Below are 26354 nucleotides of genomic sequence, written 5' to 3'. Positions count from 1 at the left end.
TAGTATGAGAATGAGTATGGACATTAAGCATGTTTTCTTTACACTGATATAGCCTGCTTCTTTTTTGTCTGTGGAGAACCACAGACATTATTAGAGAGACAAAGACCCCTGAACTGAAACGTATGGGAGAATTCTACAATAGCAAAGATAGTATACATAGATACAGACATTCATACAATACGACAATTATAGTATAATAGTAATTATTTTTTGCATTATGTGATAAAATTATTTTTCAAACAAGGGATAAATAAAGTTTTTTCTCATGATCAAAAACGTCAGCAAACCGTTTTGTTGTTGTTGTTTTTTAAGTTATTAAGTAGTGAAGATAATTTATGGGATGGTTAATTTTCAACTATAGAGTCTTACCAAATAACTTTGAGTCGTTTTTGGGTTTGTTTTTTTTTTCATTTTCACTGCAGGTAACATGTATGTGTAACATTGCATGTGACAAATAAAGGCTTGATGGATTGTATTACATTGAAAATAAGAAAACAATATCTGGATCTTCACAGGGCGTACAACCATTTACATCAACTGCCGAGAGGCGTTTAGATTGACTGGCGGAACTAAAGCGCACGGTTTAGATGCTGGTCGAACCCTATTTTGTTGCACAACCTGTAGCAAAGTGGTTAGCGAAGCAAAAACTAGCGAGCTAACGTCGCATCATCAAGCTCGATATGCCCGCCCATCGGTGAGTCTTGCAGCTATATTACATTAAGTTATGCATCGGATGGATGCATAGTGAGAGGGCTGCACGGTTTAAAACGATAATTGTCAACGTCTGCGGCGTGTCAGCTTTTCCAAAGCTTCCCGTTGTTTAGCTAACCGCAAGCTTAGTGACAGCGGGCACAGTTTTAAGTAGCTTTGATGTGGTATTCGGGGTAAGTTGACTATCGGTATCCATGCTGTTAATTTGACACTTCCATGTAATCCTACCAGACCAAGGGAACGGTTGAGCTCACTGTTATCGGCGCTGAGCTGTGTTTTCTGGATGTTTATTAGTTTCCTTCAAACGCGATAAAACTGTAGCGAAGCAGGTTATTGGAGTCGTGTCAGCGTCCCTCAGCTTGTTTTGTTTTCACTGGAAGGTGCCACGACAAGCCTAAAAATTTCACGGAGCCAGAGGTAGTGCCAGTGTTGAGTCATATTTTTTTTTACATTTGACAAGCGTGGCTATGTAGGTTTAATTTTGATGACTCGGTAAACATAAACATAAGTGATTGCAGCCGATCTTAGTGGCGCAGGTTGAATCTGCTTCCGTTACCCGTAACGCATTGTGTCTTATATAGCCAAAGATTGATGAATTATATGGTTATAAGATGGTATAAACTTTAGGATGTAGTTACAATCTTGATTTACTGTAAGTGTGATGTCTTTATAGTGAGCTTGTATCATGCACATCATGTATCAAATGTGATGTGCATGACACAAACTTTACAGTAATGCACCTGTAAATGTTTTTCTCTCCACAGCCTGTAACATCACTCAGTGAAAGCACAGGCTGTTGTGATGTCAGAGCCAAAGTCCCCTACTCCGACCCCTGGAGACACATACAAGGGTTGGCTCTTCAAATGGACAAACTACATAAAAGGTTACCAAAGACGCTGGTTTGTTCTCAGCAATGGCTTGCTCTCTTACTACAGGTAAGTTATATGAAGAATACTGAAGCTATAATAATTTGCAATGAATTTACTCTATTCCAAGCTCAAAAAGAAATTGCAAAAGTGTAGCTTAAAGAGGATCGATGCATTAAAATTTTATTATAAGTATGCCTTGTAATAAAGGCCTTTTTACAGGACAGCAACAGAACCACAATAACACCACAAAGCCATCTGAGCAGTACACATCTATAAATGTAAGTGATTTGCAAACTGCAGATTTGACTGCTGTTGTCGTCTCTGTCTTCAGGACTCAGGCTGAGATGGGTCACACATGCAGAGGCACCATTAACTTGGCCACAGCCAACATTGCTGTGGAAGATTCGTGCAATTTTGTGATTTCTAATGGAGGGGCACAGACCTATCACCTGAAGGCCAGCTCCGAAGTAGAGCGCCAGCGATGGATCACTGCTTTGGAACTTGCAAAGGCGAAGGCTGTCCAAATGCAGGCAGAATCTGGTAAGAGGGACTCTTACCAGAGGGCAATGCAGGGGACTCCATAGAGAAAGCTTACAAAGCACCCAGAAGCAAACTCTTTCACTGAATTGTGTTTGTGTTGACTTATGACACTCTCTGTTTTCTTCCTTAGATGACTCAGGTGACGATTTCCCTGCAGTCTCGCCAAACTCAGGACAGGGTGGAGACTGCCGTAACACAGAAATCCAGTCTACATTACGCACACTTAACAGCAAAGTGGAGGATCTTGCCACCTGCAATGATCTCATTGTCAAGCATGGGTCTGCTCTCCAAAGGTAGTACTTACTAACAGACCATTATCCATTAACTAATCTTTTTTTTTTTTTTTTAATTACGCTTACCCATTAAAATCTTTATTTCACAATTTTAGGTCTTTATCAGAACTTGAAGGACTTCGTGTCGCAGTGGACATGGGAGAAAAGGTCAAACAAGTCACAGAGAGAGCCACGCTGTTCCGAATCACATCCAATGCCATGATCAACGTAAGTCAATCAAGCGTTAATAAAAGTTGAGCAAACAGCTCTCCCCCTGAGTGTGTTACTGATGATGTCTATTTTTTTGCGTGATCCTCTAGGCATGTAGAGACTTCCTTTCCATGGCTCAGAGCCACAGTAAGCGCTGGCAGAAGGCCTTACAGACTGAAAGAGAACAGAGGATACGTCTGGAGGAGACTCTGGAGCAGCTAGCCAAACAGCACAACCACCTAGAAAGAGCTTTCAGAGGAGCAACAGTTCTCCCCCCTTCATTCAGTAATCCTGCCTTAGGAAACAAAGGTGAGAGTCTTTTCATCATCGGAAATTCTTACTCTGCCACCTTCGTTACTGATCTGCTGAGGTCTGTCGAACCGTTAAGTTATTCAGTCTTCCAACTCTTTCTTCATTTCAGGGGGTGTTTCAGGGAAAGCCGATGCCAGTGACGAGGATGATGACAATGAGTTCTTTGATGCTATGGAGGAGCCAGCAGAGTTTATTACTGTCCCCGCTGACCCCAAATATCACAGGTACAAACTGATATTTTCTATTGTCAGACATTTCTTTTCCTCCACATGTGTTTTGTTTTATACTTGACTCTTATCCTCTTCTACAGGAGATCTGGCAGCAACATCAGTGGGATCAGCAGTGAGACTGGGACGGATGATCAGTCGGTAAATGTGCGTTAAATTTTTATATCTAATTATTTTTGTATTAACTGCATTACCATATCAAAGCCACCTAACTCCTGATGATATTTTCTTTATCTTCCATCAGTTTGATGAACTTTCTTTGGCATCAAACCCAGAGTCTCCACAGCCGCTGGAGCTGGAGCCAGTTAGGCAAAGGCGAACTCGTATCCCGGACAAACCAAACTATTACCTCAATCTGTGGAGCATCATGAAGAATTGTATTGGAAAGGAGCTCTCAAAAATACCGATGCCTGTAAGAAATCTGTGCACACAACAGCGTCAATGTGACTTTTCCATTTAAAAATAATCAGAAGTGATGAGATGTGTCTCTGTGAATTTTTAGGTGAATTTTAATGAGCCCCTGTCAATGTTGCAACGTCTGTCTGAAGACCTGGAGTACTACGAACTCCTTGATAAGGCTGCAAAGAGTCATAGCTCTCTAGAGCAGATGTGTTATGTGGCAGCCTTCACAGTGTCTTCCTACTCCACCACAGTCCACCGTACAGGAAAGCCCTTCAACCCTCTGCTCGGAGAAACCTTTGAGCTCGATCGGCACAGAGAGTGCGGTTATCGCTCTCTTTGTGAACAGGTAGTTAAAAAAACAAAAAACACACACATTGTAAAACACAGAAATGGTCTACATTGCATTGTTTTTTCACAAATTATAATCGTTTTGATTCAGGTTTTACCTGTTTCCATTGCAAACATGCTTTATTTACTCATGTAGTATTTTGTCCTAGTCATGTTTGTTTTCTTAATGCACTCAAAGCCATTATATAGCTACAGTGACCATATGTTAAGCTTCCTGACTCTTCTCTCTCTTTGTTACCTCTTCTTAGGTCAGTCACCACCCACCTGCCGCAGCCCACTACGCCTTCTCTGAAAAGGGCTGGACCCTCAGACAGGAGATAACACTAGCCAGCAAGTTTAGAGGGAAATATCTCTCTATCATGCCTTTGGGTGAGTGCGTGTGTGTGTTTGTATAGCTGCAAACAAAGACACAGCATGCGAGAACAATACACCTGCTAAGCCTGATGTTTTTATCCAGTGAACACCGTCTGTCTTACACTACTGTAATTCACTATTTCAGTGTAGAATTTCATTTTTTCACTTTAGTTCATGGGATATATGGGATACGTTTCCATCACTTGCAACATTATTCCCTTTTCTCTCTCCAGGTTCTATTCAGTGTATATTTGAAAAGAGCAACAATCACTATTCTTGGAAAAAAGTGACCACAACAGTTCACAACATTATTGTTGGGAAATTGTGGATCGATCAGGTAATGCCAAAATGTTTTAGCTTTTGGCATTTGGCATCATATGAAAACATCTAATGTTTTAGATGTTTTCATATGATGTTTTGATTTTAATCTGCTAGAGAACAAACACTCAGAACATTTTCTTTCTTTCTTTTGTCCTGTGCCAGTCGGGAGAGATAGACGTGGTGAACCACAAGACAGGAGATCGCTGCCACCTCAAGTTCGCTCCCTACAGTTATTTCTCCAGAGATGTACCGAGAAAGGTTGGCTCCTTTTTTTTCCTTTTTCTTTTTTTGTGTTTGTTTAAATAAGATAATTTGAGTGAGGTTTCCTCAGGCAGTATTTTCCTTTCAAGATGATGATATTACATCCACTAGTACATAAGTTGATTCTGTTGAGTCATCCTCATCCTCTTTCCTTCTGCATATGAGCCGTCATTTTCCCAGGAAACTTATAGGAAGCCTTTAATGGCAATGGTTTTGTTATTTTCTCTCCTCTACAGCCTGCAATTAACATATCTTAATTAATTAATGTCTCCTTCTAGGTAACAGGAGTAGTAACAGATAAGGATGGAAAAGCGCATTATGTCCTGTCAGGAACGTGGGATGAGAAAATGGAGTTTTCCAAAATTATGCAGAGCAGTAAAGGTGAAAATGGCACTGAAGGCAAACAGAGGACTGTCTATCAGACACTGAAAGCCAAAGAAATCTGGAGAAAGAACCCGTTACCGTAAGTGTTTTAGTCTTAAAGCCTGGCGACGTTCAGAAGTGTGAACGTGTTCTCAAACATTTGGAGCGGAGTTGTTGTAAATACTGCTGCTCTTTACTTTTAATGTTTTTATATTGTTGAATTTGCAGGGAGGGAGCAGAGAACATGTACTACTTCTCCTCTTTGGCTCTGACTCTCAATGAACCCGAAGAGGGAGTTGCGCCAACAGACAGTCGGCGGCGACCTGACCAGCGGTTAATGGAGGAAGGCCACTGGGACGAGGCCAACGCAGAGAAACAGCGTCTAGAAGAAAAACAACGCAGCACCCGTCGAGAAAGAGAGAGAGAAGCTGTGAAAGCAGCCAGCTCACCTGAGGAAGGTAGGACGATGGAGAGCGAGTTTGTGTTTAGCATGGGTTTGATTTTTTTTTTTTTTTTTTTTTTTGTATTTGTCTTATATTTCTGTCTGATGTTGTGTCCATTCATCTTTTATCCATTTTTGTCTGTCTTGGTGTTTCTTGTCTTTCCTTTTTTTTACCCCCCCTCCTCTCTTAATGCTAAGCTGTCACTGAGGCTTCGATCAATGACTCGCCTTTGAAAAGCAAGTACTCAGCTTAGTCTCTTCTCACCTTTGGTGTGAACTTCAGACCGCACAATCAAAAGTGCACACACGAAATGTTTGTGCGTTCAGTATTAAGGTGCTCAGCATCCTCCTCTCTTAATAACAGCTTATTTATATTAATATGTCCCCCCCCCCCTCCCCCGTTCCTTTCTGTTTCATTTAGCTGATGCAAAAGAGCCTGCTCCTGCTTCAAGTGAGATTTCTGATGAAAGCAAGTATCATTTTACAGTTTTATACAAAGTGTACTTTTAAAGGTGCTTTGTGTGGCTTTTTTACTGAGCAAGTACCGTTTATGTCCACGGGGTGGTTGCTGGGTGCGTTTGCTGCTATCAGTGACTTCACAGCTCATATGTGTCATTTTGGATGTTCCAGTGATTTTCACTTCCTGGTTATAATGACCAAAACTATAAGTGTAAAGAGATTTTCACTCATTGTTAACTCATGTTCACATTTTAGACCAGCAAAGAGAAGATCTATAATCTAACCCTCTATAGAAGCACCTAATCAGGTCAAATCTAAATGCCCTATCAGTTCTTAAAGCACAATCAGTTTATTACACAAATCAACTTATTTCTTTGTTACGATTAGTCTGTTGGGCTTTTGTTAAATTTTTGAGCAGAAAATAATGCCTTAGATGCGACACATGGCACTTTTAAAATTTGAAGAAATCTTTTTTTATGTGGATTTTGGATGTGTCTTTATGTTTGTGCTGGGTTTTGCTCAGCTGACACTGAGGATTCCCCCCCTCATACACCTGTTGCATGCAAGTAGTCCATTTCGTTTTCACTCACTGTCATTTTCAAATCACAGCAGTTCTGTTATGTCTCAACTTCCAAAGAAGAATCATCCTTTTTTGTTTTTCTTTTTCTTTTAATAGCCCCTTATGGACCGTCACTCTTCCCTTATATAAGCAAGTATTCTGATCATGATTTAATGCATAGCACCAGTATATCACATTTTCTAGTAATGTAGTTGAATCCTAATGACCAGAAAAACATCCAACTTCCACCATTTTCTTCTTTACAATTTGCTCTCTTAGTGGAAGGCAGGGAAGGCCCTTATGGAGCTCCAGCCAAAAGCAAGTAACATTCATTTCGACTTGTCCCATCTCTTAGATCCTCTTAGAGTAGCTGTATACAGCTGTAGAGGCCTCACAACATTGTAGAGTGGCAGTTTGTCTGTGATTGACCAGCATCCTCTGACTCTGAAGCAGCTAGTGTGTTATTTGTGAGCCTGGTCCTCTCCAAGTGGTTATACAGAAAGAGCCCCCTGCATTTTGTTTGTATAGGATGCATCTGAAGATCAAGGTAATGCTAACATTTATTTGTTTCTCATGGGCAGAACTCTGAATGCATATCGGCTTAATTTAAGCATGATATGTAATCCTGGCTGAGTGGGGGCGGGTTAACCTTTACTGTAGCTTCTAAATTGAAACGTTCTTTTCTTTTTCAATAGGTGGCCATCCAGACACCTACCAAGCACTGTGGTTTGAGAAGATGGATGATCCTGTGTCCGGAGAAACGTTGCACATCTACAAGGGGGGTTACTGGGAAGCTAAGGAGCAAGGGAACTGGGATATGTGCCCTGACGTCTTCTGAGCACAGCTGAACAATTTCCCCACTGAGGTGTACAAATACACGATCGTTAGAGGGACCCCTTTTTCCTATCACATTAATTAGGAAATCCAGTTTGACATCAGCCTAGCCCGTCATCTGACCAACCTCCTTCAGCCCCTCCGTTCAGCAGGATCAAGGTCGGCTGGACTTCGCGTTCAAGTACACACGATTGCCTGTGTGGCATTGTAGTCACCCTGCAGCTGGTTGGTGTTCCTCTCACTGCCTCTCAAACCCTGAAGTTTAGCTTGGTTTTGGTCCACAGCCTCTTCCCAGTCCAGGGTTTTCTGATCCAGCCTTCAGGTTGCAGTTTGCAGCAGCTCTTTCTGAAAATGTCATTCTGCAGTTTCTTTGGATGTGCTATTGTTGGAAGGGTTATTGACCCAGATGGTACCTTTCGATATGAAAGGCTTGCTCTGATAGGTTGAGGTACTACCTAACATGATTAATGTATGTTTTTCTGCCACATTCCTGTTTGTTTTCCAAATACTCCAAAGCCTCCTCAGCACAAAACCACAGCAAGTCAAAGTTAAATCGCATCCTTTTATAATTCCCACAGTAATATCCACGTTACCATTTTCAGGCCACAAGTTTAGCTTTTGGCATTTTGGAGATAAATGAACATACGTTCGATACAGAGCCAGACTGATATAGGATTTCTAAGACTGATATACTGGCCTAAATTTGACACAGTGACCTTTTAATTTTCTTTTTGGGCACATAAACACATTTCCTTAACATTTGTTACATGTATTTATTTATCTACTCGTTTACGCTCTGCCTGACTATGCTCAGAGCATCTGGTTGTGTTTCTGTTGTGTTTCAAACACAGTGTAGCCAACAGGGAAGTGGACAAAGCGTAACATCAACAATCAACAATCTGCATTTCATTCTCATTTATAGGTCATTCTAAATGTCAATACTGACAAATCGGCAAATAGCCGATATATCAGTCGGCCTCTAATGCAGAATTTGCCTTTGAATTTATAGTGATTTGTGGTGCTGCTTCAACCCCTGAAACAACAACTATGGAGGTATAATATAGATATATACTAAGACTTTTAAAAGATGGTTTGAACTGTCTTATTTTCCCCCATTCTAATACACCGCAAAGATCCAGAAGTATTTATTATAACTGTGCTGTCCACGTGAGTTTGTGACTAAATTTAAATCAGCAGATCTGCGCGCTGAGATGTCACGGAGCTGCGTGGAGTTTACTGCTAACTCGAGGATTTGCAAACTGAGGGCATTTGAAGCGAGTGGTTTGGCCTTTGTGGTTAACTTCAGACTTAGCGAGCATAGCTTTAATCTTGATTACAAATATTTGTGTGCTGTGAGTTTAGATTTTCTTTTTTGTTTTTTTTAAATAGCAATAACAGTGCCTCTGCTCCTACAAGAGGCACAAATTGAAATGCGGGGGTAGCGTTGAGCAAGAACACTAAAGCTGCACAAACCGACTTTTGTCTCGGTCTTTGCTGTTGTTTGTCTCGAGGTGGTGGACTGTACAGGTGGTAGAAAGTTTTAATCAATGTCACATTAAAGTGTACTTAAAATAAGCTCTACCAACGAAGATGACAAAAACAGCGCTAGAAAATGATTTATGTGTGAATACACCAAATAGTGAAATAACTGTGATCATAAGTAGTTGTGTTGATGAAGAATATAAAAAGAGTGATGCACTTTTCAAAGTTTTGTTTTGGGGTTTTTTGTGTTTCATTATCATTGTTTACTCCATATGAACATAGTTTCATTTTCTGAATCGAGGGCACCGTGTTACAACATGTAGCTCTTTAGCAACCAAGTTAGCTTTCAGTTTGAAATATTCGTCTTTATTTGTGTTCTGCCACCGTCATCTTCACCGAGGCTCTGCGAGCTATTTAAAAACACTTCTTTATAGAATAGGTGTACAGATTTGTGTCCTCTGTTGTTTTTATTACATGTAACATTTCTGTTTCTGTGTTCGTTTGAATTGTGTGGTTCTGTCATTTCATCTTTATGTTTCTAGTTTTTTTTTCTGTCGGTTTCCACCAGTTTCATCACTTTGTTCCAGCTAGTGTGGTTTTTTTTTTCCTCCCTTTTTTTCTGACTGTCCTCGTCTACAACTGTCCAAAGCTCAGTTGGTCAGATTTTGATGTTGGCTATTGAGATATTTGTGTGAGCTTGTTCTGGAAACTTTTCCTAAACCATGTTCAATAAAATATGAAATGAATTACAATTCTAAGGAAACTTTTCACCTTTTTCTGTCCTTTTGATGGAGTTTTTAAAAGGATTGTTTTAGAGATTGTGGCTGGATTAAAGTCTGAATTGAGATGAACTGCTTATCTTTGGTATTAATTTTATTAACTCTCAACAAAGCGGTTTTACTAGTATAATGTATATGTGTAATTTCAAAGCAGATGACTACTTTTTATTTCAACCTGTTTGAATTGCTGTACCCCTTGAAAACAACATACCAACATTTAATAATGTAGTGTCTGTGTAAATAAGCTCCACGTAGTTAAAGGTGGAACTTGGGTCTTTTATCAACAAGTACTCCTGGATGTGCAAAGGTTTAATTCATTTTAAAGATGAAACTATACTTTCAAATGTTCACACACTGGACACTATATTAGGGACACCTTACTGATACAGGGTTGGACCCCCTTTTGCCTTTAGAGGTGCATTAATTACTTGTGGCATAGATTCAGCAAGGTGCTGGAAATATTCCTTTAGAGGTGACATTGTGGACCATATTGACATGATAACATCACACAGTTGCTGCAGATGAGTTGGCTGCGCATCCAGTGATTCAAATCTCCTGTTCCACCACATTCCAAAGGTTCTTTATTGGATTGGGCTCTCTGTAAGCCCTAAAGATGACTGCTTGGAAAAATCCCAGTAAGTCAGCAGTTTCTGAAATGTATTTGCAATATTTTCATTTAAAATGGGTCCACAAGAAAAAATAACATTTTATATGAATTAACATAAAAAGATTTATTTCATAAATACAGGACAGCAAGCTACCAAAATGTTTCTGTAACTTTACACATTTACAATGTAAACCCCGAGAACTGTGCTGATAGATTTATTTCTTTTCAGTTACTAAAGATGAAAAACTTTGGCATAGAAAAACTAATTTGCACCGTAAATGTGTAACTAAACGTTTTTACACTGACGGGCTGATTGAGTTTAGATCATAGTGGGCTGGATGTGGCCCACGATATAAAATGAGATTGACATCTCTGGTGTCTACGCTCGAATGCATCTACCATGTGATTGGCTGATATTTATGTAAAATTGTGGTTGAATGGGTGTACTCACCAAAGTAGCCAGTGATTGTATTACACGAGGTAAAATAAAAATAAAATGTAAGAACCCGAATTAAATTATATTTCTGTTATTGTGAAACGCCTTGGGTCGATTGTTAGTTAAATTCAGTGATCAAACGTATGTTGTTTGCGTCTGGAGAAGTCGTTTCGTGGACGTTTGTAGCTGTTCTCGTCTCGGCACGCCCCTGAACGTAAAACGAGCGCATCTCTGAGTGACATCAGCATCTTTTGTTTACCAGTCAGCAGAGAGTCCCTCAGGACCACACAGCAGCAGTAAAGGGAGAACATCCGCTGCCAGAGCACGACTGGGCATTTTTGAGGCCTTCTCTTTGTCACATAGAGAGCGTGAATTTGTTTGGTTAGCGTTTAATTACTTGCCTGTGAAAAATGTCGGAAAACGGATCGGGACCTGGAGTGGACGATACAGACGCAAAGCCAGGCAACGGAAAACAGTGAGTCACTGGATTAAGCTAGTTAGCAATCTTTATGTGTTGCGATCTATTGTGTTCATATCCTGTTGAAGGTTCATGGTAAGAGTGAAACCGTTTGTCGTCCTTGACCTCAAAGATCACAGCCGCTCGTTTTGTCTTCTTCTTCTCCTTTTTTACTGCTGTATTAACGCTCTGCTGTACTTTAACATTGTGCTATTTGATCGTTTGATATAACGGAGCTGCAACTGTAGTCCAATCTTTGCATGCTTCTTTCTTTATTTACAGCAGCATTTCTCTGACGTGCATTATTTGCTGAGTTTCTAATCACACATTAAACTTCTAAACTAAATGTTGGCTTGTCCGTCAGATCAGCGGGCTCTTCGTCTGCTTCTGTCCCCATGGACGTGGATGCCAAGCCCCAGTCACACAGCTTCAGATACCGCCTCGATTTCCCCAGAATTGGCCAGTGTATCATCATCAACAACAAGAACTTTGACAGGAGTACAGGTGAGCATTTGGGCGGTCTGTTAGTTTCTGAAATTTAAACTCTAAACGAAACAGCTGTAAGTAACATCTAAAATTAATCTTCCTGATTCAGTTTCAGGCGCAAAGTGAAAGAGGTGATAAAATGTCACATATGTGAGAAGCTGTAGAGCTACACTTGGTATATACAGCAGGTCTGTGACATTTAACGTGTGTAACATTAGACAAACTGATGATCCATTTCTCTTTAGGTGAAATGTGCGATGATTTGACCAGCACTGCATAATATAGATGAGTTGGGTGAAGAAATTAAGGCTTTAATTTTGGAACTATGCATGCAAAAGAGCTCATCAGGGTTCTGCTGCATGCATACAGTTCATAATTTAACTTGGATCTACTGAACTCCATTATGCACTTTAGACATAAAAATTGACCTAGAGCTCCCTTGTCACAAAGGGTGACTTTAGCAGGGAGCTCCGCATGTTTGATTTGGCAGAGTTTTTACACTTGACGCAACCCCGAAGGGATTTGTGTCTTCGACTGGAATCAAACCAGTGACCTTTCCCTTCCTAAGAGAATGCATAAACCACTCCAGTATGGCTGTACATTTGACATGAAGGTCTTAAAACGTGTTAAAGTGTTGGGATGTGTGTGCGGGAATTGTGCTGCTGGAGTTCAGGGCTTTAGCAATTTATATTACAACCAGTTCAGTGCAAGATATTTAATGGATCTGGACAAAAAAGCAACCACTATGTGGGTTACAGGTTATTTATTAGCTCAGTTTTGCTCTTGTTGCACTTTGTTGTTCAGCCAAATTAGGGCCCTTACGTGAAGTAATAAACTAGTGATACAGAGACCAAAGCTGATATAGAGGACAATGTTTGCACAACTGTTGAAACCAGTTGCAGTATTTACACATTAGAAAATGTATTTGCTTTGTTTTCTTCATGCTTGGTAAATAAAAACAGGTATGGGTGGTGCACCGAGTTAACTATTTACATAGGGAAGTGAATCCAGACTAATGGTAAAGGTTAACTTTGGGTAATGGATCCATTGTCTCAAATTTTCTTTGTTAAAACTTTAATTAGGTGTCAAATATGCCCATGTCATTCCCATACTAGTGTTTCTATTGACAATACATCCACCCCCCCATTTTTACTAGACGCCTTTGACACAGGGGTGTGCATGGTAGAAAGCTGGCGGAGGGGACTTCTTTGAGTATTAAATGTCAGGTGATGCCACCTTGTTGTATGAGTGTGTGTTGAGGCTAAAGGCTCATGTTTCATCTGCCTGTTGACAAGTGTTTGTTAGGGCTTATTTGCAATGCTAAGCTCTCCCTTGGTAACGTGTCGCATCACTGCTTTGAGGCTTGAACTCTATGCAGTAATGGCCCACACTGTGGAGGCAGTGCTAAAGTGTGGCTTCTCTTCTCCTCTATTCTCTATGTAGGACAGAAACCAGGTGATTCATCTCACTTCTACACCTTTTGAGAGTTTATAGGTGTGGAAGGTTTAACCTTAATGCTGTGGATTCCTATTTCCTCCATTCACTGCAGGTTTATTAGATGTTCTGGTTGGATCTGTTGCAGTTTACGTGTTAAGTATCCTTGCATTTGATGACAGTAGGTTTTGGGAGCTGCCAGCACATTTTACTGTCAGCTGGCTCATCAGCAAGTTCAGACACATGACTCAAAGTATGATCAGGCACGCAAGGCATGGGTGTGATCTATAAGATGACTGGCACCACAAGAGAGTATGCTGATCAGTTCCTCTTCCTGTTCAACATTTGCTGTGGAGTATTTTGTTTGAGAATATTCAAAATGTAGATTTTATTAGGAATGAAGTTGTTTTAAATAGTGTTGCTTTTGGGTGTTGGCACAGAGTTCTTTATCATTTTCTGAGGCTCAGATGATTATACTGGTTGCGTGATACTGGCTTTTTTTCCATTTACTTTCAGAGATTAACCTTTCCCTCTGGTTTGTGTTCTCTAACTTTTTCGTCCCTCCAAAAACCTGTTTGCTGTTTTACTGTTTGAGGTAATCAGAGGGCCTCCAGGCTTGGTGGTTGTGGGCTGTGTTGTCCTGTTTTCATGTTCTTGTTTTAAAAAAGAAAAAAGGTTTAACCTCATTTCAATGGGGTTGGAATGTAAATGACAGAGAAAGGAACAATACATTTTAATGCACTTCTAGCAAATATATCATTAATCGGCACATATTAAATAGTTTAAGAAATCAAACTTTTAGCTGATTATGTTCTCTGAAATTGTTCAGAGCCCTAAAACTGTAACGGATGGTTGGTGCCATCATTGCGCTCGAGTTCAGGCTCCTCGAAAGCTGGTGTGTCCTTCTCTGACCTTTCATCTTGCTCTAATATCTCATCCCTCACACTGCGATAAGTCTGAATCTCCTACAATTCTGAGCAAAAGTGAAGTACTCGGGAATTAGTAACTCCTATTGCCAACCATAGAGGACACTGAATCAAAGTTTTGCCCATCATTTTGAAAAGAAAGCCAGAAAGCCCAGGATGTACACCTGACTATACAGATGGATATACAGGTCTCAGGTCCCTTACGTGATAGCAATGAATAAACATCAAAATAAACATCAAATGGCAGCTTTTCATTTATCTTTGTCAGTATAGCCATGTGTTATTTGTATCTACTGAAATGGGAATATCTCTTTTTTTTTCTTTTTTTTTGCCCTCTAAAAATCAGAAGTGCCCCCAAACCCCCCAGTCTCAGTCAGCTTCTACATCTGTCTTTACTAACGTCCTGTGATGGTCTTAATATTCCATCAGATTTGTGTTTTTGAAAACTTGTCTGGCAGGACTAAAAGGGCACACACGACTGCGTATTCAACATGCATCTCGATGTTCTCAGAGCAAACACGTCGAGTCAAGTAAACATCAGTAGTGGTTGATCCTGTACTTCGTCGTTTAGTTAGCGGAAAGGAGCAGGTGTTACCTGAACATTAACAAAGCTCTTTTTCTGTTCAGGTGCCTCATGACGAATAAGCCCTGACAGTGTGACTGTAAAGCAGTCTTTTTTTTTTTTTTCTCGTTTCTTTACAGCTGTGTAGGTTTTGTTATTTTCTGGCTCATTGCTGCTCAAGATGGGTGGAGATCATGCGTTAGTAAGAATAGGTGCGCCTGTAAACACCAAAGTCATTGGGTAGATCCATGCAGACTCGCTCCTGCTTCGCTTGAGTCTAGCACACCGAACAGCACATGCTGCTAATGCTGACCTGCCAGTGGCAAAAAAACCCTTGTACCAACAGAATCCAATATAAAACGGACCGATAATGTGGTTTTGTACAACACTTAGAAGCGTGTTAAAAGAAGAAATTGAAGATGCTGCTGTTTAGCTGCAGTACACCTCCCTCCTGCTACATCCAGTCAGGTTTCTCATGCCCGGCTGTCGTGTGGAAAAGCTAAATCAAAATGCGCTCCATTTATATTGTTTGTTTGTTTGTACACTCAGAAGGAGGAAATGTTGATTTGTCTTGCACATGGTTTTCATGTTGAAGTAACCAGAATTGTGGTTTTGTGTGTTCCAGGCATGAATCAGCGAAACGGTACTGACTTGGATGCAGGCAACGCCATGAGAGTATTTAAAAATTTAGGTTATCATGTGAAGCTGTACAATGACCAGACAGTTGATCAGATAATGAACGTTTTAACTGCTGGTGAGAATGATTTAAACCTCCCACTGCTACTCGTAAAATTAAAATTAAGCCTCATGCTACTGACTCTTTTCACATGCTTTTGTTATGTATCAGCTGTACGTGTATTCATTTATCCATCTCTTTGTTTTTTTAAGCATCCAAGGAAGATCACAGCAACTCAGCCTCTTTTGTCTGCATTCTTTTGAGTCACGGGGATGAAGACTTGTTCTTCGGCACGGACGGCTCAGTAGCGCTCAAACACCTAACTTCACTTTTTCGAGGCGATCGCTGTAAATCACTGGCGGGAAAACCCAAGCTCTTCTTCATCCAGGTACCGTGGTGGTTTCTCTTCTAGTCCACTTCCTCTAACCTGCAGACCTGTAAACGAACACTGCTTCTTTTTTTTGTGCATGTGTTGACATTGAATAGGCTTGCAGAGGTACAAATCTGGATCCAGGCATTGAAACAGACAGCGGAACTGATGGTGTTAAGATCCCCGTGGAAGCAGACTTCCTCTATGCCTTCTCCACTGCCCCAGGTTAAAATAAGGGCCTTTCCTTTTTCTTGTCTTTGTTTTTGCATGCTTGCATATTGTTTCCTTTAAGAAATATTGTATTTGAACAAAGCATATTCCATGACTCATCTACACACAGGTTACTACTCATGGAGGAATACTCAGACTGGGTCCTGGTTCATCCAGTCGGTGTGTGACATGATCAGCAAGTACGGAAAAGAACTGGAGATCCTGCACATCATGACCCGAGTGAACCACAAGGTGGCAGTAGAGTTTGAGTCTGCCTCCAATTCTCTGGGGTTTCATGCAAAGAAACAAATCCCCTGTATTGTGTCGATGCTGACCAAAGAGATGTATTTTTCTGGTTAATGTCAGAAAACTAGAAGAAAGGCTTTGGGAGTGCTAGAATTTTTTTTTTTTTATTTAAATGTACACTTTGCAACTCAATATCTCTTCTAACGTTCATATTGCTTGGAGGGCAGACACGATGCAAATGTCAGTGATGCTTCACCACCTTGGCATTATTAAGTTTATTCAGTGTTGAGTAGTTATTTAAGTCTGGCATTCACTTTTACCCCAGCAGCAGGCCCTTTAACCAAAAGGAAGGTTATTTTTCACATACCAACATGACATAAAACCTACAGATGTCTACAAGTAATAACAGCTTGAATTTCCGGGCTGAGTGTGTTACACGTAGACGCCTTTTTGCTGTTTACACTGCACATTTCAGGGAACACTGTTGTGAGTCAGTTTGATAGGAAGTTTGACCTTCTGCGTTTGTGTAATCATGAAACCATAGATGGGCTGATTGTCCACCAGCAACAATATCTCATACATGAGGAGCCTATTGTAACTTAAGTGTCTAAGCACGAAGATGGTCTGTCTTTTTTGTTTTCGTCTCTATTTACATTTGTATTTGTCTCCATTGTTGTGTGAGTGATGTCATTCACTGGATCGGTACCTGATGCGTTGTGCAAAGCCTGAATGAAAGCACCACCTGAACCTGGTGGGTAAATTATTATGTAGCAAATTCAAGAGCATCCTGTAAGTTAAATGTATGTGGGTTAGAAAGCTCAGAATTACATTTTTAATTTTCTGGGGTTTTTTTTTTCTTTCTTTTCTAAAGGTCGATTTCTTTCTCTTGCTTGTGAAAATCTTTGATGGGGAAACAGGTTTAATAGCCTGCATGGGAAGTGCTCAGCAATCCGCACAATGCTGTCTTTTGAGCCATATTTTAACACGTTAGACATACTTGAACTTTTTTTATTTCACTACTCTTTTCATGGCTTCTTGACTGGGCCGATTAACCTCATAGGCAGTCCACGGTGCAAAGTGTTAGACATTTCAGGATGTGGTTAGTTTAATTTGCCAGACAACCGGAACTACTAAGACGGATTTGTTCAGACAGGTGATACTTTCACTTTGTTTTTTATCTTGTGTAGACACAAAGTGTAGTACCATCCTTTTCCCCGTAAACTTAAGAGGTTTGGTCAGACCAAACATGATCTTTGAATATGTTCACTTTGGCTTCAGGGATCAGTGATGTGCCTTTTTCCACAAACAATGAGCCAGTAAAAGAAATATTGAATATTGATGGAAAAAAGCTTTTGGTTGCAGCCTTAAAGAAACATTCATGGTGGCTTTTAAAAAAAAAAATTAATAATTAATAATGAAATGCAAATTTACTAAAGACATTTTGTACTTCAGTGATGCAATTTTCTTAATAACCACAAGCAAACTGAGTAAAAGTTCTTCTGCAAAACCCATGTCACCATGAATATCAACTAATTCATAAGAGATGAAGCACAGTTTGATTGCGCATTGATGCTGTTTTTACATGTGACAAATCATGAGAATGCAATTGTTTATGTACAGCAAGCCAGCTGTATGTGTCACTTACGCTGTTAAAATAATTCATCGTTGCATGTTTGACACGCACTTCTCAATTTGGCTTTTTTGTAAAATCGTGGTTTTGTAAGCAGCTGTGATGTAAGGTTGATGTACTGTCTTTCACGCAAAATAAAGACCACTTTGTATTCTGTGCTGTGGAATTGGTTTCATTGTTTAGTTTTGGCTCATCCGTTGCAAGAATATTCATAGCACCAAAGATTACCAAACCCATTTTTTGACACATTCTTGGCAAACTCGTTCCAGTTTTTTCAGAATATCATAACAAGAGCTAACCTGAAACAACAGTAAAAGATCCGCTTTTACGATGCCTTGAGTTTAAATATGCAGGATTTCTCCAGATTTGCCTGTAGGTGAGAAAAACGGAACCACCGCAACTTGAGACCCGGGGCCAGATAAAACTGTCTTGAGCACAAATGCACTTTACTGAAACTGCTCCCACAAACAAGTGAATTATACATTTACAATCGACAGTGATTAAAATGCTTTATCTTAACTTTGATACCTGAAACTAATAGTATAAATAAATATGGCATAACTGAACCTAAAGTAATAATTTCTAGCTGCAGTGATTAGATTCACTGTGTTGTATGATATAAAAAGTAATTTCCCTCCCCCAACATAGCCATTTAAGACTTTCAGATTCCACTAAACCATGGTGAGATCATTTTCCACAAATGGAGAAAACTTGGAACGGTGGCGAGCCTTCCCAGGACCAAAATCACTCCAAGAGCGCATCAACAACTCATCAGGTTACAAAAGAACCAGAACATCTAAAGAACTGCTGGCCTCACCTCAGTTCAGGTCAGAGTTCATGATTCAGCAATAAGAAAGAGAATAAACAAAAATGGCATCCATGTGATAGATCACCATTTACCAGAAAAACACCTTGATGATTCCCAAGACATTTGGGGAAATATTCTGTGGACTACTTTTTTCTGCACTTTTTTGCTTGAGGCTTGAGTCCCGCTACATCTAATGTGAAACTAACACAGCATTTCATAAAAATAACACCACCCACAGTCAAACATGGTGGTGATAGTGTGATGGTCTGGAGCTGCTTTGCTACTTAAGGACAAAGGGCTCCAGAAAACAAACAAACAAAAACCAAAACACCTCAAAGCGTTCCCACTCCAAAACCTGTACTGGCATCTGATTGAAATTCTTTTGTGCGACTTTAAAAAGGCCATTACTGCTCGCTGTCAGTTATTGCAAATAGCTGATTGCAGTTCTTGCTACCAAAGGTAGCACAAACAGTTATTAAGGTTACAGGGCAATCACGTTTTTAGAAAGGGTCAGGTAGGTTTCGATAGCTTTTCTCCTTTAATAAATGAAATCATCATTTAAAAACGACATTTTCTTATTTTGCATGTTATTTTCCTATAATATTAAAATTTGTTTGCTCTGAAAAATGTGACAGGTGCCAAAAAAAAAGTCAGGAATTGGGCAAACACTACTCAAAGAAAATTAAAGGAACACATTAAAAACTTCAGATCTCAAATCATGCTGGATACCTATACTGATATGGACAGTGTAATGTGTTAGGAATAGGCCGAATTCTCAGGCAAACCAAAAATAAAAATGAAAAAAATTTGTGGCAGCCTCATCATTTTTGATGTAAATCCTTGCAGTAATTCAAGATAATACTCAGTAGTTTCACCCCTACCTGGTTCTGTCCATGCCTGACAACATCAGGGCATTTTGTCCTGGAGGATCCCGTCTATCAGCAGTCAGGTCATTAATAAACACGAGTGTTCCTTTATTTCTCCATACTTTTCTCTTCCAGTCATTCTGGTAAACGTTCATCTTGGTTTCATCTGCCCATAGATTTATTTCCACCCAGAACTGCAAAGCCTCTTTTAGATATTTTCAGACATCTGGCCTTCCTGGTGATAATTGTCACCAGTGGTTGTTGTAAACCCTCTCTATTTACATTCATAAGGACATCTCTTAATTTGTTGAGTTATGCAATATTATGACTCAACTCCTTACAAGTGTTGTCTTGTGGTGAATGAATTTTTTTTTAACTAAGGAAAGAATTCAGCACTCCTCCACTTTAATTGTCTTCTGTGGTCTTTTAGGCCTTTCGGTGTTGCTGAGCAGGCTGGTGCATTCCTTCCTTTTAAGAATGTACCCGATTGTCTATTTGGCCACTCCTGGAGCTTTTGCAGTCTCTCTGATTCTTTTATTGTGTTTTTCAGCCTAATGATGTCCTCCTCCAGTTGCATCAGCATCTCTTTGGATTTCATATTGATCTACCAAACACAAATTCAACACTTCGAATCATATCCACATTTTTTATCTGCTTGGTTTGTAAAGAAATCACAAGGAAACATGAAAAAAATATAAATCTACTTGAGAGTCAACTGTACAATTTTTGTCTATAAAAATGTCTGTAATACCCACGCAGTTACTTCAGATTTTTTTGTTAAACATCTTCATTTAAATCTGCCCTTCAGTCACACCTTAATTGTTTGGTTTAAAATTCACACAGGCAAACCTGCAAAAACCATGCAAGGCTTGCTTTGTCCAAAATCTTATAGACCTGGCTATCTAATGGCTTAATGTTCAGCAAGTGCATGATATATGGTCCATTTTGATAGTTTATTTTATGGTACTGTTGGATTGCATAATAATAAGGCATTTTTAACACTATATAGAGAAAACTCGTCTCTGCAGTGGTCCACTTTGTTAACATACAGACAGATATATGTCTGGAGTCTAACTGTAATCATTATTGTTTCAGTCCGGTGCACACTACGTTTTCTGTGGCAGTGATAAACGGCACTGATGACCATTTATGTTTTACATATTGCGTTGTGTGTTTTATCTGTTTTTTAATGTTTTATGTGAAAGTCTATGTGTGTTCTGTATAGTTATAAAAAATTAAACCATGTGTAAATTGTAAATATCAACAGAAAGTAATGAGTTGCAAATCTGTTAAACACATATTTATTTTCACAATAGAACATAGAAAAGAAATCAAACGTTTACACTGAGAAAATATAACTTTAGACAAATATTGTCTCATTTATAATTTTTTAATTTGGCAGTAGCCAAGTAACATGACTGGGTGTAAAAAGAGCATCTTAGAGAGGCAGAGTTTCTCAGAAGTAGCGATGAGCTGAAAATTGAGCATCTACAGATTGTGAAACAATTTCAGAATGACGTTTAACAACATAAAATTGCAACGATTTGTCTACCATACATAATTTCATTACAGAATCCCAGGAATGTGGACAAATGTCTGTGTGCAAGGGACAATATACAAAAACTCAGTGTGATCTTGTGGTGATCTTCAGGCCCCCAGGTGGCACTACATTAAAAACAGGTGTGATGCTGTCATCAAAAACACTGCATGGGCTCAGGAACACTTCCAGAGACTACTGTCTGTGAACACAGTTCATTGTGCCATCTGCAGGTTAAAGCTCTATGATGCAAACAAGAAGACAATCCAGAAACACTACCATCATCTCTGCTCATTTGAAATGCAGTGATGCAATCAGGAAACTGTTCTGTGGACAGATGAATCAAATTCTGAAATTCTTTTGAGAAAACATAGATGCCAAATCCTCCAGAGTAAAGAGGAGAGAGACCATAGTCCAACTTGTTATTAATTCAAAGAGCTGCATCTCTTATACTATAGGGTTGTGTTAGTACCTATCAAATTGGCTGCTTACACCAAGATACCATCAGTGCTAAAAGGTATATGCAGGTTTTTGGTCTCATCCAGATATAATCTTTTTCATCAGGACAATATTTCAGCAATGCTAAACCTCACATTGCAGCTATTACAACACATAACATTAACAGTACAAGAGTCCAGGTGTGGAACTGGCCTGACTGTTCAGGTCTTACACCAACTCAAAACACAGCATGAAAGGGAAAATACAACAACTAAGACCCAGGACTGTTCAGTAACCAGAATCCTATTTTATAAGAGAATACGATGATATTGAGCAGCTGCCCTGTTCAGTTTCCAAACGTTTACAGACTGTTTTTAGAAGAAGAGGTGATGATACACAGTGGTAAACATGGCTGTGTCCTACTTTTTTGGGGTGAAATCTTGCTGCCATCAAATTCAAAATTACCTTTGCAATATCCTTTTTTTATTTTTGAATGTAATTAGATTTTTTTTTAAATTAAATTAACTTTCATTTAGGCTCCTGTGTGTGTGTGTGTGTGTGTGTGTGTTTAAAAACTTTAGTTTTTACTAGTTATATTTGGGTATTTAAAATAGAAATGAAAGAAACTGAACTTGATTCTTGTGTTTACAAATGTGGCAAATACCGAAATCATTGCTTTTTGTTATTATTACTTTAAGGAATTGGCTAGTTTTCATTTTTCATTGTAGCTGTCTCCGATCACTTTGGTTGTGTAAAGCCGGCTGCTACACATTTGCTTTCCATTCAAGCATCGCGAAAGCTTGAATTGAAATTCCGTTTGCATTTGTTTTTTTCTCATATTAGAGTGCTCCATTGGTGTTTTAAGACACTGATGACATTAAATTGTCTTAGACGGTTAAGTAAGGATTAGACCAGATAGGGATTTCTATCAAAAACGTGGATTTTGACCGTCTAAAGTGAAGTGTGGTAGTTTACAGGGAGTGCTTGAACGCATCACAAGTGCTCGCCTTTTTTGTCGCTGAAAGTAGGACCTAAACGTCTTTGACAGTTGGGAGAGGTGGCTGCAGGGGACGGGTATCAGGTTGCTGATTTCCCTGGTTTTACATGGAGCACCTGTGTTTGAAACATTTAAAACTCTTTTTCTGGGAAGTCTGGAACTTTCAGAGGAATCTGTTTCTTGAAAATGCCCAAACAAACAAAAACTCTCAGTTTGGAGATAGAACCGCGATGGAGACCTGCACTGTCCGAACCATGCCGTGCAGGGAACAGATTATAGTTTCCGTTTGAGTCCCAAATTTTGACCGGAGCGACTATGGACAAGTTCCTCCAGATCGCTCCGCACTCCCTGGCGCTGGTGCTGTCGCGCCTTTGCAGAGGAGATGGAGAGGACTCACCGTCGCCACCGGCCTTGCTCTCAGTAAACTTAAAGCATCACTCTGGCTATGAGGTCTTCGCTAATTTCAAAGCCGTCAACATGCAGCATTTCTGGAACAAGGCGCTGACACACGCGCTGACAGAGATCTTCTTCCTGGGCTGGATAGATGAGCATGTGCTGCTGATCCAAGGGAAAGAGGTGCACCTTCAGGTCCTCAGGAACGGATGGACGAGACGGACCTTGCAACCTCCCGAGGGCTTTGACATCAAATACATAGGTGGGTAAATTGTCTAGACATGCGTGATAACAACTACAAAGCATCTTAGAAAGTTAAATGTAGCCTCAGGGTTTTCTTGTCTTCCCAGATGGATGTGTTCTAATATGGGTTGTTTGGGTTATAGAAACAAAGTACTGAGTCCTTTAGAAGTTTAAAATACCCTATTCATAGTTGGAGACAGTATTCAGCAGTAAAATAGACAAATCTTATCTCAAAGTTGTGTGTTAACGGAGATATTCATCAGAGTGAAAAGAACTTGCTCAGATGTCCTTATAATAATAGCCGAAGGAAGAAGAAGAAACAAAAATGTTCCCCATGTTCACCTTCTAGTGCTAGACTTCAGACTAGGCCTTTGAACTAACTGAAATTTTTCTTCTACAACATTTGTGATGATTAAATCCTGACCCATGAAGTTCAGCTGCAAACAACAACAACATTAAGCCGTACATATGTTTTTATTATAGTTTCATATGAATTCAAAGCACTCATTAAAAGAATTATCAGCTTCATTAAAAACAAAAAAACATTATAATTACTAATTATCTAGTAATGATTACTATAATTACTAGTTATCTCTGGCTCTCTTCCACAGCATGTCTTTGTCCTGTCTTCCTCCCCTAACCCCAATTATTTGTGGCTCTCTGTCGGAGCTTTCTTCCTGTTAAAAGGGAGTTTTTCCTTCCCACTGTCGTCAAAGCACTTGCTCATAGGGGTTCATATGATTGTTGGAATTTCTCCGTTTTCTTTGTGTGATTGTTGGTCTTTACCTTACAATATAAAAGGCCTCGAGGCAACTATTGTTGTGATTTGGCGCTATATAAATAAAACTGAATTGAATTGAAAGCTGGATCGCTCTATTAAAATGCTGTCCACTTTATAAACTCCCTTTTTGGTGTGTCGTGTGAATCCGTTCTCATCAGCAGATCTTCTCGTCTTTTCTGGCTCTTCAGAGCTCTTCTGTGTTTTTGTTTTTCACGCTGACGTCCACACCTCTTTTTTTACGAGCTGGCAGAAACTACTGATTGGCATTTTTAGAGGTGAGAGCTCAAATATGTTCTCCTGCAGTTGAATAATTGAATAATGTGAGTCTGTGAGTAACGTTTCGACTGGCTAGCCTCAGTGAAAAAAAAGGGAGTGTAGGCATCATATCACCTTTTAACCTCAGCTGCTTCATGTCATGAGGCTTACTCATCCAGATAGCACAGACAGAATTGGAGCCCAGTTTGACTCCAGTTCAGCATTCCCACACTCTGATTCCGATTCTTCTGACAAGGCCATAACTCATATATGTGCTGAGACAGGTTGGGACGACTTGAAGTGTTGTCTAACCACTGCACCATCATACTGAGAGTTCATCATACTGGGTTTGCTCTGTGTGTGCATACGTCTGTGTTCAAATGAGACAGAGAGGCGTGCAGCTTGTCAGAGATCATCTTATTTATGTTTATTTCACAATAGAGCCAGGGTTTGAATCATCTTGTTTTATCGGTGAGCAGCATCAACCTGCAGCAGGACAAATGCAAACAGAAAGGTCAGCAGGGTTGGGTGTGTGAAAGAAGTGAAGACTAAAAGTTTTAGTACTTGTCTTTTACTGCATAGGCTGATATCAAGAGTCTGCAATTTGAAGAATATGAGCAAAAGCATGGTTTCCAGGATTGTTTGCTGTGGACGTGGATCCTAAAAACCTAAATGTGGAGGAAATTATTGTGATTCAAATGATTGCAGCCATGACAGTTTATAACTTTGATAATGCTGACAACATTAGTGGTCATTTGAGAATAAAGTCCTGTCCATATATAAGGTAAGCAGTTGGCCACTGCTTACTCTCTGGCTGGAAGCTACTAGCCCAACAGCATCCTTTGCTCCCAGTAGTAAAAACTTAAATTCCATCCATCCATCTTCTTCCGCTTTATCCGGGGCCGGGATGCGGGGGCAGCAGCCTAAGCAGAGAGGCCCAGACCTCCCTCTCCCCAGCCACCTCCTCTAGCTTATCCGGGGGAACACCAAGGCGTTCCCAGGCCAGCCGAGAGATATAATCTCTCCAGCGTGTCCTGGGTCTGCCCCGGGACCTCCTCTCAGTGGGACATGCCTGGAACATCTCACCCAGGAGGCGCCCAGGAGGCATCCTTGTCAGATGCCCGAACCTCCTCAGCTGGCTCCTTTCGATGTGGAGGAGCAGCGGCTCTACTCTGAGCCCCTCCCAAATGGCTGAACTTCTCACCCTATCTCTAAGGAAGAGGCCAGCCGCCCTTCGGAGGAAGCTCATTTCTGCCGCTTGTATTCGCAATCTTGTTCTTTCGGTCACTACCCACAGCTCGTGGCCATAGGTGAGGGTAGGGACGTAGATCGACCGGTAAATTGAGAGCTTTGCTTTTACACTCAGTTCACTTTTACACTCAGCTCTCTCTTCACCACGACGGACCGGTGCAGCTTCCGCATCATTGCGGCCGCAGCACCAATCCGTCTGTCGATCTCCGGCTCCCTTCTCCCATCACTTGTGAACAAGACCCCGAGATACTTGAACTCCTCCACGGGGCAGGAACTCATCCCCGACCTGGAGTGGGTACTCCACCCTTTTCCTTAAAAACTTAAATTGATTGCCTTAAAGTTGAGATCCGTTTGACTGCACAGTGGTATGTTTGCCATTACAACATTAAATTGACTTCACACACTCACCTACCACACTTTCACTGCTTGTTAATATGAGTACCTAGTCAATCAATCACATGGCTGCAGCTCAGTTCATTTAGGCATGTAGACATGGTCAAGACGACGACCTGAGGTTCAAACTGAGCATCAGAATGTGGAAGAGAGGTGATTTAACTGACTGGTTTTTGGTTCCAGACGGACTGGTCTGACTGTTTCATTAACTGTTGATATTCTGGGATTTTCCCCCACAACCGTGTCTTGAGTTTATAGAGAATGGGAAAAAAAGAAAATATTCAGTGAGCGGCACATCTCTGGATAGAAATTCCTTGTTGATGCCAAAGGTCAGACGAGAATGGCCAGAGCTGATATGAAGGCAACAGTAACTCATGCTTGTTACAACCAAGCTATGTAGACGAGCATATTCATCAAAGCTGATGAGCTACACAGTGGAAGGCCACACCTGTTCTTAGCTTAGCTTACACCTGTAAGCTAAGAACAGGAAGCTGAGGCTGGTCTGATGGGGGTCAGAATTTAGTGCAAACAACAAGAAAGCACAGATCCATCCTTCCTGGTATAGGAGGAATGGGAGATTAACAGCTGACAAATCTGGAGCGTTATT

At 40.3% G+C, this 26354-nt stretch overlaps 3 protein-coding genes across 5 annotated transcripts in view; all 3 read left to right on the top strand.

Annotated features, from left to right (window-relative positions):
* Positions 1–581: 581 nt before the first annotated feature.
* Positions 582–9808, top strand: osbp (oxysterol binding protein). 3 transcript variants are annotated; one of them, XM_005727011.1, is made up of 18 exons: positions 582–694; positions 1476–1646; positions 1912–2120; positions 2251–2413; positions 2509–2620; positions 2713–2911; positions 3024–3138; positions 3225–3288; positions 3386–3553; positions 3644–3889; positions 4140–4260; positions 4479–4582; positions 4729–4824; positions 5106–5290; positions 5419–5648; positions 5831–5869; positions 6054–6101; positions 7346–9808. In XM_005727011.1, the coding sequence occupies exons 2-18, from the start codon at positions 1513–1515 to the stop codon at positions 7486–7488; spliced, it is 2376 nt and encodes a 791-aa protein (XP_005727068.1). In that variant the 5' UTR covers positions 582–694; positions 1476–1512; the 3' UTR covers positions 7489–9808. The 3 variants fall into 3 exon arrangements, with proteins under 3 accessions (XP_005727068.1, XP_005727070.1, XP_005727071.1); XM_005727013.1 differs by lacking the exon at positions 5831–5869; XM_005727014.1 differs by lacking the exons at positions 5831–5869; positions 6054–6101.
* A 1163-nt stretch (positions 9809–10971) lies between these two features.
* Positions 10972–17942, top strand: casp3a (caspase 3, apoptosis-related cysteine peptidase a). Its single transcript, XM_005727010.2, has 6 exons — positions 10972–11263; positions 11610–11749; positions 15279–15407; positions 15542–15717; positions 15816–15924; positions 16040–17942. The coding sequence occupies exons 1-6, from the start codon at positions 11199–11201 to the stop codon at positions 16267–16269; spliced, it is 849 nt and encodes a 282-aa protein (XP_005727067.1). The 5' UTR covers positions 10972–11198; the 3' UTR covers positions 16270–17942.
* A 4546-nt stretch (positions 17943–22488) lies between these two features.
* stox2a (storkhead box 2a) overlaps positions 22489–26354 on the top strand; it is a 23935-nt gene continuing 20069 nt past the window's right edge. The window contains exon 1 of the mRNA XM_005727008.1: positions 22489–23086. Coding sequence (XP_005727065.1) covers positions 22747–23086 — 340 coding nt within the window. The 5' untranslated portion in view covers positions 22489–22746. The remainder of the gene's footprint in view (positions 23087–26354) is intronic.

Source organism: Pundamilia nyererei, unplaced genomic scaffold, assembly GCF_000239375.1.
Source record: "Pundamilia nyererei isolate P.nyererei 1_Seehausen unplaced genomic scaffold, PunNye1.0 scaffold00022, whole genome shotgun sequence".
Taxonomy (NCBI): Eukaryota; Metazoa; Chordata; class Actinopteri; order Cichliformes; family Cichlidae; genus Pundamilia; species Pundamilia nyererei.
The sequence above is the reverse complement of the archived record's forward strand: the minus strand, read 5'-3'. Positions and strand labels throughout refer to the sequence as shown.